General features: G+C 35.8%; 2 protein-coding genes across 10 annotated transcripts; both read left to right on the top strand.

The window, feature by feature from the left end:
* The first annotated feature begins 3,702 nt into the window (after positions 1-3,702).
* Positions 3,703-6,413, top strand: LOC110879341 (adenine phosphoribosyltransferase 1). The gene is made up of 6 exons (XM_022127783.2): positions 3,703-4,080; positions 4,156-4,266; positions 4,978-5,070; positions 5,319-5,468; positions 5,561-5,619; positions 6,132-6,413. The coding sequence occupies exons 1-6, from the start codon at positions 3,798-3,800 to the stop codon at positions 6,177-6,179; spliced, it is 744 nt and encodes a 247-aa protein (XP_021983475.1). The 5' UTR covers positions 3,703-3,797; the 3' UTR covers positions 6,180-6,413.
* Positions 6,414-8,315: 1,902 nt separating this feature from the next.
* LOC110879342 lies at positions 8,316-13,206 on the top strand. Of its 9 annotated transcripts, none has more exons than XR_002558614.2 (7): positions 8,319-8,900; positions 10,239-10,326; positions 10,519-10,594; positions 10,779-10,873; positions 11,034-11,169; positions 11,547-11,760; positions 13,038-13,206. XR_002558614.2 is itself a non-coding variant. In XM_022127787.2 (6 exons), the coding sequence occupies exons 1-5, from the start codon at positions 8,786-8,788 to the stop codon at positions 11,143-11,145; spliced, it is 486 nt and encodes a 161-aa protein (XP_021983479.1). In that variant the 5' UTR covers positions 8,316-8,785; the 3' UTR covers positions 11,146-11,165; positions 11,555-13,206. The 9 variants fall into 9 exon arrangements, 4 of the variants coding, with proteins under 4 accessions (XP_021983479.1, XP_021983478.1, XP_021983477.1 ...); XR_002558615.2 differs by having other exon boundaries at positions 11,844-13,206; XR_004867730.1 differs by having other exon boundaries at positions 11,547-11,974.
* The last annotated feature ends 2,014 nt before the right edge of the window (positions 13,207-15,220 follow it).

The raw sequence follows: 15,220 nt of genomic DNA, 5'->3' as shown, positions 1-15,220 counted from the left end.
GTTTTTTTAATTATAAATTAACAACAACAATTTTATTTAAATAAAAATTACATTAAAAAAATTCTAAACTACAAAGTAAAAAAAAAAACTAAACATTGCAAATTAAAAAAAACCTAAAAAAAATCTACGGCATCGCCCAACCCCACTTTTCATATATTTCGCGTTTGCGTTAAAGTATGATCGACTTAAAGAGTTCGTCAAGAGTGTTGTGTGGTTGTACCAAGACGTTTAAATCACTATTTTTTCATTTTGGTCAAGTGTTTAAAGCCACAAGTTTTTCTGTTCTTTCCTTGGATTCGGCCATTTCCATCAATTTAGCCGCTTTGAATTCGGTAATGGAGCCCGTCATCGCTTCCTTTCCTCTACTTGACGAATCACCACTTTTCTTGAGATGCGGCCTTGTGGGTGTATCATCTTGTTCGGGTTCGTCGATCAGATTCATTTTGGGCATGTCGCTGGACTCGGAAGTAGTGTAGTTCCCAGACTCGGAAGTTTTTGATTTTTTGGAACCTCCTCTTTTCTTTGGAGCCATCAACCCATCCATGTCGACCAACGCAACCGGTACCCATTTCGAGTGATGTCTCGCAACCTCCCATGACACCAAGTGTGGAAAAGATTTATGCTTGTATTTCTTGCAATACTCTTCTAGGGCGTTTTTTATGATAGCCGTCTCGCTCGCTCCGCTTTGTGAATTTCGGGTCTACAAAAAATGCAAAGAACACTATTTTATAACAAGATAAAAAAATAACAAAATATAGTAACAACTTAAAAAAAAAGTTACCAATTGAATGAAACAAGCGTTAAATTTACTCATTTTTTTGGTCAAATCTCCCCACTTTAAAGTCATTTGATTCGTGTTGCGTTCGGTCGAACCGGGAAGTGGTGGACCTACCTTATAATAAGGGGTAGCCTCCGCTACCCCTTGACGATCCGATGGTGATGTAATTTTGGAAAAAAATGATATTTTTTGACCTTTTTTCGATTTTGTTACGCCGTTTTTTTAAACGTTACTCCTATATAAGAATTTTCTAGATCCGCTACTACATCCACTCCTAATAAAAACCTGCTTTAAGTCTAATGATCATTGATGACCCTTATCCTTAACTATTCAAAATAAAAAGTTGGACACATGGTCTATGAGTATGCGGTTATCTATTATTAAGTGCATGACTAGTAAGATGTTTGAACCAGTGGCGGACCTAGGAATTTTTTCATGGGGGTGCGGAACATTTTTAAAGATTTTAGGCCCCAAGGTATATAAGTAAAAATATTGGTTCGTATCGGGTCGGTTCGAGTCGGGTCGGGTCGGTTCGAGTCGGGTCGGGTCGGGTCATATGAAACAAAAGAACATCAAACGAAAATGGTTGATATGGTCCTCTTAGTAGATATGCCCTTCTAATCTCATCTCGTTGATTCACGTTATATGATTCAATCGGCTTGCGATTATAAGGATCCGAAGGAAGAGTATCCACATCAACGAAATCGGAAGATGTATCAACTTTCCTCTTGAGAAATCGCGCCATAACGTCCCTACTCATGGTTCCTATCGGCTATCACAAACAAATTGATCTATAAGTTCATGGCTCCATAACATATTACATAATGTATCAAGTATTCAAACACTAGAAATCATAATGTAAATCACACTAAAATTCATCTAAACATCATATACACCATTAAAAAAAACCTAAACATCTCGTATATGACCCACCATAAAAAAGACAAAATATCATCATCATCACTAACAAAATATAAATATATAACCTACCACAAAATAAAATATCATCACTAACAAGCACATGTCTCCTGCCATCAAAAAATCACTTCCGGTGGCTACCGGTTCCGTCCCACCCCACCAAAAATCAACCAAAAAATCATCAAAAATAACAAAGAAAATTACCCGTGTTCGATCGACGGTGGTATGATGGCTGATTACGGTGGTATGCGGCTGCTGTTGTCGCTGATGTTCTGATCGCTGGCGTGCGTGCAGGGATGATAGAGAGCGGGAGAGAATATGTAAGGGTTTTGGGCTTGTATATTTTATTTTAGTTTGAAATATTGTTAATTTGTTGGGTTTGTGTATTAGGCTAAGACTTAGTAGTGGGCTAGTTAAAGGTATTGGGTATTTGAGTTTAGTTATTTAGGTATTAAAAGTTATATAATTTAGGTAGTGTTTTTAAAAAAATAAGAGTTTACTAAAAAAAATTTAAAATATAAATTGATAACACTTTTTACCTAAGGGGAGCGGACAAAAAATTCCAAGGGGTGCGTACGGAAAATTCCAAGGGGTGCGGACGGAAAATTTCAAGGGGTGCGGACGGGATTTTCGACGGAACTTAACACTAAATTTTTTTTTCCCGGGGGTGCGCCCGCCCACCTTCGGCACTCCTTAAGTCCGCCCTTGGTTTGAACCATTAAGAGCCTCATTAAAAGGTAAACAAACAGTCCCTAGGTAGTGATCATAACAACGAGGACAATAAAGTAGAAAGAACAAAAAAATGATATCTCATTAAAAGTTCACGTGCACTATGAAAAAAGCATGTTAAAATATTAACTCAACAAAGCCGCATACAAAAAACATTGCAAAAAATGTATAAAGAAAATGTTAATTAAACTTTGAATATCAATCCGCTATTAACTCTTAATCGTAAATTTAAAAGGTTTGTTTGGTTTCAATAAAAACCTCACAATAACCTCAAATCCTCAATTACCTCCCATTTCATTAAAAGGTTTTCAAACTTTTAACCATTTTTTTTATTGACACGAAGCATCCAATCCAAAGAGCTTAAGGTGTTCTTTGTTTTTAAGACATCTGTAGACATCTGTAGAAGAAAAAGTAGATCAAATCTCTGCAGTCTGTAATAAAAGGACTGTTTGTTTTTTAACGTATGTAGACTTCTAAAATAAACTGGTGGTGATGTATGAACGGTGGTGGTGGACAATGATGGTGGTAGACGGTGGTGGTGGTGGTGATGGACGATGGTGGTGGTGATGGACGATGGTGGTGGTGATGGACGATGGACGGTGGTGGTGGTGATGGATGGTGGTGGACGCCTGGACGGTGGTGGTGGTGGTGATGGACAGTGGTGGTGTTTAACCCTTTGCAGACCTTAGAAGGTTATAGAAGTGTTTGGGACAAGTCTGCACCAAGAAGAGCTCGAGCAGACTTTTTTTAATGAAACGTCTTAAGAAAAACAAACAGTCTGTGTGGCACAGATAGAAGAGCCTACGCAAAGCTTTTCAGAAAAAATAAACGACACCTAAATTTTATTCGAACCTAAAACATCTTCAATAAACTCTAGATATTCAAATTTAAACTATTTGTTTTTTTATTATCTCATTAGACTCAGGGCATTAAACGTTTTGATTTTGGACTTAAGTGGTTAAAACCACTAAACCACATTGACTCAAAAAGTAATTTACTCTTGTTTTTGTGACAGCTAGTAACGACGGTAGAGATGATGATCGCGTTGGTTACGACAAGCTTTAGGTGACGGTGACAATGGTGAGAGTGTCGGTGTCAGTGACAAAAGGTATATTGGACGACATATACTAATGAGATATGGTGTTGAGTGATGGTAATATATTTTTATGAGGGTGATTTACACAAAATAAGTTAATTTAAACAGTTGAAACGGGTGTTTTGAGTGATGGGTTCGTTTTACTTGTAATAACAATTGCCCAAAATTGGGTGTTTAGGTGTGTTTCTACTTTCTAACGTGTAACTTACTAACTTTTAACCAAATCACACCTTTACAAGATTAGGGCAAAATTCCAATTTGTCTTCCCAGAAAGCCATGAATACGCATAAAATCCTCTTCAACTCCAATGTCGTCATCCAAAGATTCTCTCACAGTGGCAATTTCGTCAATCCACTAAAATCCCCCACCCCCTCTTTTCCAACCACTTGTCAAAAATACCAACCCATCTCCGCGTCAGCGCCACCAGCAGCCACCACCGCCCGCCACCACTTTCACACCTACTCCTCCTCTTCTCACATGGCTGCTCCTACTTCCGATGACGATCGCATCTCCCGAATTACATCAGCAATTCGCGTCATTCCAGACTTTCCCAAGCCAGGTACGAAGATCAACTCGAATTAGGATCATGACCGTTGATTTTAGCTGATTGAGGTGTTTTCGTTTTGGTGTTTAGGGATTTTGTTTCAGGATATTACGACGTTGTTGCTTGATCCGGTAGCTTTTAAGGATACGATTGATCTGTTCGTTGAGCGGTATAAAGATAAGGATATCTCGGTTGTTGCTGGTAAAATCTCTCGTTTGACTTTTTGTTATGGCCTTTTGACTTTTGTTTGTTTTGAAAGTTTTAGGAGTTATTAGTAGCTATAGTTGATACATATGAAAAGACAAGATCTGTAAAATTTTATAAAAAATGGATAAACTAATGGTTGTTTACAGTTTTTTTTTTAATTTTTTTTATAAGCCTGGGATCTCTGAATTATCATATCTGTTGAAAACTACTGACAAATAGAGAAATGCAATTTTTCTTTAGGGTTCATGCTTACCAACTTATTATCTGAAATTTGACATCTGAACAATTTAGGATTTGCTCCTTTTCTTAATTTGTGTTACCTTTGACGTTTTTTCTTGGGATGCGTCACCTTTGCAATGACATTCATGACCAAGAATTGTTCACAAAACGTGCGTTATCCTTGTCGATGAGCTGACTTGTTGAGAAGGCTTTAATAGTGTTTTCTGTAATAAGTAGTAACTAATAAGTAGTAACTAATCTTTTGCAATACAGCTTTTATTTATGTTTCTTTTGCTGTTAACGTGGAATTGAGAAACTTGAAATGTTCTTTGGAGTTGTAACCCGTTACGTTGTTTATTTGACGATTATAAAAATAAATATAGAAATTATTAAGGCACTTTATTGTGTGACAGAATGGGCACTATGGATAATGGATGGCCACTTTGTATGTGTCGGTATGGGCTGATTTGAGTTGTGATAACGCAGGTGTTGAAGCAAGAGGTTTCATATTTGGTCCTCCTATTGCATTGGCCATCGGAGCAAAATTTGTCCCTATGAGAAAACCAAACAAGTTACCCGGTACATCGTTTCTCCCATTCTGTGTTACCTTATTTATGACCTTATATCTTACTGCGTTTATATCCGTCTTGTTGTTTAAGACTCCTAGCAAATAAAACAGAACTAGGTAGCAAGTCGTGACATTTGTTGTACTTTCGTAATGGCTGTATAGAATATCATTGTTTGGCATTTATCCATGCTCGTGTAGATATACGCATAATGTTTAGTAAGTTTGCATATCTCATGCTGATTATTCATTGTTATCTCAGGACCTGTTATATCAGAAGAGTATTCATTGGAGTATGGCAAAGACAAAATTGAGATGCACGTCGGAGCTGTAGAAGCAGGAGATCGTGCTCTCGTAATAGATGATTTAATTGCAACTGGTGGAACCTTGTGTGCTGCAATCAATTTACTTGGTATAATTTTTGTCTTTCTCCCCACCACAAACACACACACGTTTTCTTTATCATTATTTGTTGTTATTAAACTCTCATCTTTCCCATTTCAGAGCGGGTTGGAGCTCATGTAGTCGAGTGTGCTTGTGTTATTGAATTGCCTGAACTGAAGGTACAGCAGCTCTCTATCAACTTAAAATGATCACCTATAATTACTATTTTTTTGACAAAACCACGAAAGTAGCTGTCTTTTTGAGTATGCTATACCTGTATAGCCATGTCGGAAACAAATTATTCATCTAGCCATGTGATGTACGCGATTGAGAGACACACATCTACTTTTATTGTGTACCAGACTTTTTCCCATTAATAATGACTTAAACTAACTTGATATGCAAACCGTATAGTTTCACGTATGCATTGTTATTCGCAATGGTTTCACCTGTGTATTATTAAGCGCATATTGAATAAAAATCTTCAGAGTGAGAAAAAGTAGATACGGGATGAAAGATTCGCGTATCTCATGGCTATATGCTTCAAATTGTTCTTACATGACCATAGACAAAACACACTAAAAAACGGCTACTTTCGTAATTTATTCATAATTGTACTGGGTTTTTATCTTTGTAGTTCGTGAGTATGAAATGGCTTTCAATAATCTATTTATTATATTCCTTGTTTTAGGGTCGGGATCGATTAGGAGACAAGCCGCTGTTTGTCCTCGTCTCGTGAGTCTTATGACTGTGTGGAAATCAAAATGATTTTTAACAAAGAGGTTTATTTGGGTTTATGGAACTAAAATAAAATGTTGATTTACACCTTGCGGGAATCTAAATATGTAATATGTACTCTTGTATACATTACTTGGTGGTGGTGAAGGCAACCTTATTAAGGTTGAAGAACACAACATCATTCTTTTTTCTCATCCCTTAAGTTGTTAAATTATGAAGGATTGTTTTCAAGATAGTTTCTATTATTCACCAAAATACCACAACTCTTGTAAATGTTTTTTTTCTGTTGACTGCAAGAACTGTTACAGAACTCACAATCCTACTAGTTCCATAATAACCAATGAGATCAGATAATACGTAGTTTATGTTGTGAAAACTGGATTTGAATGAGAGACCTCTGTTTTAAGTACTCATCAGTGTCAACTGACGATAAAATTAATTATGTTTTTATTTAAAATAATGTTGATAATATTTTTACATGCTTTAAAAGAGCAATACTTTGTTTTAATATTGTATTGTTACTAGTGTATGCGTGACAAGTAATTGCCGGCTGACATCAAGTCACGTAAATAAAAAAAAAAACATATTTACAATACAATTGTTTTCTGAAAACCTATTAAAAACCCTCATTTTGAGCAAAACTAATTTAAATAAAAAAATTTGATACGTCAAAATATAAGTCAGATGCTTCTTTTTGTCATTTCCCCTCAACCGTAACAAATAATTGTCACTAATATAAGCCTAAATAGCGGCACAAAAACGTGTCTCAAACCAGAGGTGCACATCGAAATTGGTTCCTAAACTGAAACATATCCGATCCAGAATTCGGTTTGAAATGAACCGTACCACAAGTTTGTAATTGGTTTGAGAACTCTTTTGTTAAAATCGGCTAATAAGACCCAAACCAGATAAAAGCTGGTTTCAAACTGAACTAACTGCCTTTCCCCTTATAAACCGGTTTCTAATCCTAACTAGTTTAATACCCGTCCGTTGGACGGGTTACGCTAACAACTTAACAAACAAAGCTAATCTATATTAAGGGTGTTTGAGATTGTTTCTCCTTTTCTTCTTTTCTCTTTTTCCATCTCCTTTTCTTCTTTTCAAACAAAAAAATCCTTCTCAACACATTTTCCAAACACTATAAAAATGATTTATTAACTTTTAAAAAATCAAAAAGTTAAAAGGATCTCAAAATAAGCTAATCCTAAACACCCACATTAAGTGGACACTAATATAAACAACATTACAAACAAAAGCACCATTCTTTAATTTATAAAAGGAAAAACAAACATGAACAGTTTACAACTACAAAACAATATAAAATAAAAGTGATAGAGTGGTAAAACATGAAATGGTGTCATTTTAATGCAAAAGTAAATGACATGCAACATTCAAAGATGGATTACTGCCTCAACTTTTTCCGCTTTTGGATCGTCCTCTTTAACCTCAAAGGTTGCCAAAATATGTTCATGATAAATAAGAGCCAAAATACGTGAAATGTTACGTAAAACGCTTATGTTATCTACCCATTATATCATTATGGTTTTCGAGTTGATCTAGGCCTTAGGCTGTGTGGTATGGGGTACGTCCCCATACCCGTCGAGGACCGGCGCCACCTTCACACCATCCCCCCCCCCCCCCCCCCGGGTCCCTGTCCTCTCCGTCGACATCACGACGTTTGAGACGGTCCACTAAAGGACAAATTTTTGTGAGGAACGATGAGAAATGTGACCATTTGATAAAAAAATATAAAAGTGGTGGGGTAGGATTATCTAGGACTATCCTCCCATTTCCACTAGTTTTGTGGGATGAACCATCCTTGGGAGGACTATGATGTGACGCCTACGTGACGGATCAACCTCCAAGGGAGGATGAGCACCATACCCTCTAGCCTTAGCTTTTGAAAACACGGGACCTTAAAAACAATTAACAAATTGCAAGCGTTTATTATATCGTTGTGGTTTTCGAGTTGATCTAAGCCTTAGCTTTGTAAACACGGGACCTTAAAAACAATTAACAAATTGCAAGTGTTTGATTATTACAATTTACAAATAAAAGATATTGGTTTATTTTAAAGGGAAGTGGGTATAGAATACGGGTCAAATACACAAAACCTAAGATATTTTATATCTATACATCCGGATCCAAGCTTTTCCTTTGTCTCTCTCTCTCTCAGGCGGCCCATCCTCATTATCAAATTCAAAAGATTCTCAGTTAATTAGATATAGAAAGATATGCGAGAGAGACAAAGAAAAGAGGAGCCAGCTGTTGCCGAAAACCGGCCCGCGAGTAGCGTTGTCGGTGAGTGGTTAAGCTAGCTCTGATGGACTCGTATCGTTATCAACAACCTCAATCCATGTTCTTCCACTTCAACAGAGATGGTTTTCGGTGTCGATCCATGGTAGTTTAATGACGGCCACAACGGCGGTTTAGGGTTTTACAAGACGAGATCGGAGATTGTGATGACGGGTTGAGATCCGGTTGGAGACAACGATATCGACGGCGGATACGCGTTGCCAGTGATTATTGTTAGGGTTCCGGGAAAGTTATAATGACAATAAACGGCTGATTCGTTCGGGGTGCTACACTTATATTGACAATGAGGAGATGAAAGATAACGAAGATCCGCCGCTGACATGGATCGGGCAACAGCGGCAGAACGATTTTTGGTTTTATGTTTCGATCGGCGACCATGTCTTCTATTTCCGGATTGTGAATAGAGGTTTGTGATTTTTTTACTTATCTTAGCAACTTATTACGGTTTAACAATTTATATTATTTGTTTTCATATATATTCCTTACAAAATTATATCAGTAAACAAATTTAAATGTGATACTATCTTATTTAAAAAAAAAACAATTACTAATGTTATTTTCTTGATAAACTTATCTACATTTACCTTTTTATAAATTAGAAAAATAACATAATAAAGGAACCTCGTATGCCCTCATACTCTTCAGTAAACTGAAATCTTATTTATACCCTCATCACTAATCTCGCGATGCATTTGGGATTTGTAGAGGCTGCAGGAAATAATGTTAACACCATCACTAGTTTCCTGAAATTTGTAATAAATATAAAATTAGGAAATAATCTAGACACCATCACTATCTCTAAAGTGTCAATATCTTCTTTTATCACACTCTCGTGTCCAATAAGATAAACAATTTAATGCACTTAAGCACTTGAAATAGAAAAAAAAAACGTATTACCTTGTCCCTTAGACCATACAGTGTGGGCATGGAAAAAGGGCGTGGAAGTCCCTTCACGCCGAGAACACCACCCCGTGTATGGCGTGGAGGGCGGCATTGTGGGTGGGCTTGAGGATTTCCACCGGCATGGGGGCAAATGGGTGGATGAGGTGGAGGCTCTTGATTGGTGGGGGTAGTTTAGGTTTGTTTTGATTGGTTGATGCTTATTTTTTTAATTTTTTTTATTCTCTTTCACGCCACTTCCCACGTGTTGCTCAACGCCCTCCCTTCAAGCTCCTCCACACCGTGTGGTCTTAGTGCATTTGAGATTCGTAGGTGCTGAACGTAGGGAAATATCTTTGCACTGTGACTATAGTTTGGAAATCTGTAATAGTCACAAAAAAGGAAACAATCTTGACAATATCACTATCTCAAAAGTGTCACTATATATTTGAAGTTTTAGATTTATCATCTACCTATCATTCATTGGAAATAAATTCTTGTACATTTTACATGTCAAACAAACCAAACAACATTTGAATATTAAATTATAGAAATAAAACGTAAATTTAGTGAACTATTTAATGAAATTTGAAAAAAAAAAACCTCATCACTGTTGCCCGTTTTCGTTCGCATTTGTAGGGATTCAAATGCCGTTCATGTCATCTTCCTGTAACCTTAAAAAATTTAACACTTAGACATGTTTTGTTTCACATGACATGAAAATTTAGCTTTGAGCCATCTTTCATATGCATCTTAACTTTAATCAACTTTACCTTTGGTACATGATTCACACGCATCTTCATTTCATCTGCATCATCTGACATGAAATCTAACAATTATTTTGTAATTTGGGTTTTAAATCTAGTTATGTGCATTGATTCAAGAAGCTACCTTGACAGAACCATAAACTATGGTCTTCATCGTTGGATCCACCTTGAATGTAACAGATTGATGTAAGCTGAAGTTGCATAAATGTTTTTTTACTTATGCTATTTAAAAACAAACTGAAGTATTAAGTATACCATTTCGTGGGAACAACTATGTGAATGGTATCTTCAGGAGACTGTACATTGCAAAAATAACATATGTTAACATTAAACTACAAATAACTAATGTAAAATAATAGATTTAACCTTGACTTGCAGGTTAGACGTTACATCATTTAGTGCCTTTTCGACTACAACTGGTGACTACACAAAGAAATATGAATTAGAAAGTAAGGTATGTATTAATTGCAGATTAAATTAAAATGGATTAGAAAGTACCTTGTCTGATCTGAATTGGTTGCTGTTGATTATTTCAGCACTATTTTGAAGCTTCCGCAGTTAACATAAATTTAGTATTTATAAAAAAACAAAGGCCAATTGAAATAATTATGTTAACCTGCTTCATTTGCATGCCACAGTTTCCAGCATGTTGTTCATCATTCATAACTAAAGGCTTTGGTGGTGACTGGTTCATGCTTGCTGTTTTCAGAAAAGAAAAATGCGAAATGATTCAGTAAGTCTCCTCGTTATATAGACTAATGGGCTGTTTCCTGTTTTTTACAAAATATTATCTGAGAACATGACAAATATTAACAATGCTATAATAGGAATAAAAAAATGTAATCTAAAATTGGTTATAAAAATTGTACTTACCTGAGCCGATTCATATGTAGGTTTACACATTATCGGGCAAACGATGGAAGGAGGAAGAGGAGAGCAAAGATGGAAGGACCCCATGGATGCAACCTGAAAGGAAAAAAAAAGAAACATGAAAGGTGGAGTTGAGAAACAGCCGCAATTCATGGGTAGGTATGAAGCTTACTTTAACATCCTTATCCTTTGTTGCATCTTGAATAGATGAATGTGCTGCTCCATGTCCACCGATTATAATATCCCCAATTAGGTTTAATTAGTTGTAGTTTTTTATGGTCAGTATTGAATATATATAAACATAGATATAACTGCTTATTTGCTAAAAATTAGGAAGGTGGAGAACATGGGCCATTTATTTAGGGTAACTAAAAACTGAATAAAAACTGAATAAAAAACAGTGTATCGACAACATTACCCAAATTTATAGGAGCAGAAAAACTGGACAGAAAAAAATGGGTAGTGGACAGAAAAACTGCTCAAACGTTCAGTTAAATATATGCCAAAAAAATGGATTTAACTGCTGTTCGGTTCAGTTATGTAGGAACATGGACAGAAAAACTGCTCAAACGTGGGATGGTGCTGCTCAGAACTGCTGCTGTTCGGTTCAGTTATGTAGGAACATGGACAGAAACTGCTCAAACGTGGATGGTGCTGCTTAGAACTGATGTCAACAGCGGTTAAAATGAAGAGTTTATACGGCCCAGATTTAATCTTAGCATGATCGAACGGATGATATTGATTTCAAAGGTAACCGTCACTTAATGGGTTCCATATATATATATAATACGTACCGGTTTGGGTGAAACCAGCTTTGACTTTCTTTGACTCAGCATGAACCAGTTTTAAAACCGCTCCTGTTTGGCCCAAAAACTGGTTGTTCGCTTCTATCTCAATACGTTGTTTTGACACATCCGTAACTGGATCTTGAAGAACCCATGTTATTGACGAATACCTCATTGAGGTGGGTGGTGTGCATGAACGAAAAAAAGATAGTTCTATCAGTGTTGAATGAATGTCAACACAACAGTCATGGACTCACCAATTGGGTTCACCCACCACTTGATAATGTAAAAAATATCAAGGTTGTGTTCGTTTCAGGTAATAAAATGGAATCTTAGGGTATGTTTGGCAAAACTAGCTGGTGGCTGGTAGCTGGAAGCTGGAAGCTGGTAGCTGATGGCTGAAAGCTGGTAGCTGTAGCTGGTAGCTAGTAGCTGTAGCTTTTTAGATATATTTGGTGTTTGGTAGAGTAGCTGGAGCTTTTAATAAAATGTATAAAATTACCAAAATGGACATAACTAAAAATTTAGAAAGTTTGTGCATTAAAAAGTTTCTTATTTTGAAAGGTTAAAATAGTCATTTTTTCCTAAAAGCTTGTAGCTCCTTCTAAACGCTACTAGTAGTAGCGTTCAACCAAAAGCTTCAAGCTCCTAACCTAAAAGCTTAAAGCTCCTTCAAACAAACAAGACTTTTTATTAAGTAGAAGTTTTTTCTTAAAAGCTTAAAGCTAGAAGCTCCTAAAAACTTCTAAAAGCTCCATGCCAAACATACCCTTAATGGAATTGGAATGTTGGATTTCATTTCTTAGTTTTTTGAGAATCTAATGGATTCCATTCCATTATGTAAAACAAACATACCTAATTGCAAATCAAATTTGCAAATTCCAATTCCATTAATTTCACGAAACAAACACAGCCTAACTTTATATATATATTTGAACGGAGTTTGAACCCTAGACCTCAAAGGGAGCAAAACCTTAACTCCAATGACTTGCCAATTAAACCCAACTCCACACACACCTAATTTTATTACATACCTATTAATTTATATACATTCTATTTTACTATATTTATATGAATTATAAATTTTTTAAATCAATTTATAAAACATAAAACATTTGAAAATTGTTTTAATTAGGATATAGCTCCGAACACAGTGGGATTCGGTAGCAATGACGACAACCGAAATTTGAATTTTCTTACATTGATTGTACTAACTTCTATTACTTATGTACTTTTAAATAGGATATAGCCCCGAACACAATGGGTTTCGGTAGCAATGAAGACAACCGGAATTTATATTTTCTGACATTGATTGTAAAAAAAATAAAAGTTACAAAATTTATAATCAGTGACCAAACATACTGAAATATATGCACATATTATGAATATTTAGTCACACCATTAGATTGCATGTAACGTGCATAAAACGCGTTTATTTCAGTCTGAAGCTTGGCTTGTTTCTCGTGTATCTTGGCGACACGTTCCGTTAGCTCGTCGAGCTTTTGGCTAATTCTATTATCCGACTCCACCAGCTCGTCTAACACACGCCTAAGTTATTCATAAACACCCATGTCTTCATTGGAATTAGACTTTGCACACCAATAAGTTAGCCAAAAATTTAAACTACTTTTAACCAAAAAAAAAAAAAAAAAAACAAATGAAGTAAACCGAAATTGAAATTAACATCTTTACAAAGATGCTTGTATATAGATGCTCGATTCATCACCGCCCCAAAAAAGCAGTTGACCTGAATAAAAATAACATACGACAACGAAAAATATTTACAAACAAAACATTTAAAATTATATAATCCTAAACCATTTATACGCGTAACCAACATGTAAATATGATTTTTCTGGGCTCATAAGCCTAGGTTTTACCGGTTGCTTTTATCAAGCCATCTCAGTATTACAAACCCATACATTGAACATCATTGCCAATTTACACGACATGCAACAATCATATGATCAATAACTACGAAAATATGCATATATATCAACAACTCGCTTGCCCATTTTTAATACAATCAATGCCCATAGGCAGAATATGGTTTCAACATTCGAAGTCTACCAAATTAATAGAACTAGTGTTATCCACACGCGCTTCGCGGCATGGCAAACCAATTTTTAACGGCGTGGCAGACCAACTTGTAATAAAACCGACGAAAACATAACCTCGTTTATATATATATATATATATATATATATATATAGAGTAGGGTTCGCACGGAAAGTGTGTTTTTCCTAGAAAGTCTAGGAAGCGATCTGGTCCATCCGATTGGTGTGTTTAAGGGTTGAGATTAAATCAATGGCAATCTTGTAATATTTGAGTTTAATTAATTGATTGTTTTAAATGAGTAGGGGCAATTTTGTCAATGGCCGTGTTTTAAATCAATTAGATAACCGCCCAGTTCCTAAATTCAAGCGATTTTCCCTCTCTCTCTCTCTCCAAACCCATCTTGGAAACCCCAATTCCTACAAAAAATAACTACAATCATGGAAGAAGATAACTTTAGAAACGATGGAGAGCACCAGATCAAATTAAAATACTTCTCCATCTCCACCATATCCGAGTTCATCATCACCATTCAAATATTGTTCTTATCATCTCCGTTTTCTTGACGATGTGTTTTAACAGCAAGCAAATTAATACAGTTATGTTTTAGCAGCAAGCAGATTCATACAGTTGTGGTTTAGCATCCAGATTCATACATATGTGTTTTAACAGCAAGCAGATTCATACAGTTGTGTTTTAGCATTCAGATTCATACAGATGTGTTTTAACAGCAAACAGATTCATACAGTTGTGTTTTAACAGCAAGCGGATTCATACAGATGTGTTTTAATAGCAAGCAGATTCATACAGATGAGTTTTAACATCCAGATTCATACAGATGTGTTTTAACAGCAAGCAGATTCATACAGTTATGTTTTAACAGCAAGCAGATTCATACAGATGTGTTTTAACATCCAGATTCATACAGATGTGTTTTAACAGTAAGCAGATTCAAACAGATGTGTTTTAACAGCAAGCAGATTCATACAGATGTGTTTTAACGGCAAGCAGATTCATACAGATGTGTTTTAACATCCAAATTCATACAGATGTGTTTTAACAGCAAACAGATTCATACAGTTGTGTTTTAGCATTCATATTCATACAGTTGTGTTTAACAGCAAACAGATTCATACAGTTGTGTTTTAACAGCAAGCAGATTCATACACTTGTGTTTTAGCATTCAGATTCATACAGTTGTGTTTTAACAGCAATCAGATTCATACAGTTGTGTTTTAGCATTCAGATTCATACAGTTGTGTTTTAACAGCAATCAGATTTATAGCCTGTGTTTTACCATCTTTATATTGTGGGATCTATAAAAAAAAATTGACTTTAGCCCTGTAAACTGTTAAAACACAGCACCAAGA

The sequence above is a fragment of the Helianthus annuus genome, chromosome 9 (assembly GCF_002127325.2).
Source record: "Helianthus annuus cultivar XRQ/B chromosome 9, HanXRQr2.0-SUNRISE, whole genome shotgun sequence".
Taxonomy (NCBI): domain Eukaryota; kingdom Viridiplantae; phylum Streptophyta; class Magnoliopsida; order Asterales; family Asteraceae; genus Helianthus; species Helianthus annuus.
Note: the sequence above shows the minus strand (reverse complement) of the source record. Positions and strands in the feature narration are given on the sequence as shown.

What these genes read in the sequence shown, in the direction of transcription:
- LOC110879341 (XM_022127783.2), top strand. Translation starts at nt 3,798, where the DNA reads ATGAATACGCATAAAATCCTCTTCAACTCCAATGTCGTCATCCAAAGA. An exon ending in TCCAGACTTTCCCAAGCCAG is followed by an intron (nt 4,081 to 4,155) that starts GTACGAAGATCA and finishes TTTGGTGTTTAG; the next exon opens with GGATTTTGTTTCAGGATATT. An exon ending in AAAACCAAACAAGTTACCCG is followed by an intron (nt 5,071 to 5,318) that starts GTACATCGTTTC and finishes TTGTTATCTCAG; the next exon opens with GACCTGTTATATCAGAAGAG.
- LOC110879342 (XM_022127787.2), top strand. Translation starts at nt 8,786, where the DNA reads ATGAAAGATAACGAAGATCCGCCGCTGACATGGATCGGGCAACAGCGG. An exon ending in CTTGAATGTAACAGATTGAT is followed by an intron (nt 10,327 to 10,518) that starts GTAAGCTGAAGT and finishes CTTGACTTGCAG; the next exon opens with GTTAGACGTTACATCATTTA. An exon ending in AATATGAATTAGAAAGTAAG is followed by an intron (nt 10,595 to 10,778) that starts GTATGTATTAAT and finishes TGCATGCCACAG; the next exon opens with TTTCCAGCATGTTGTTCATC.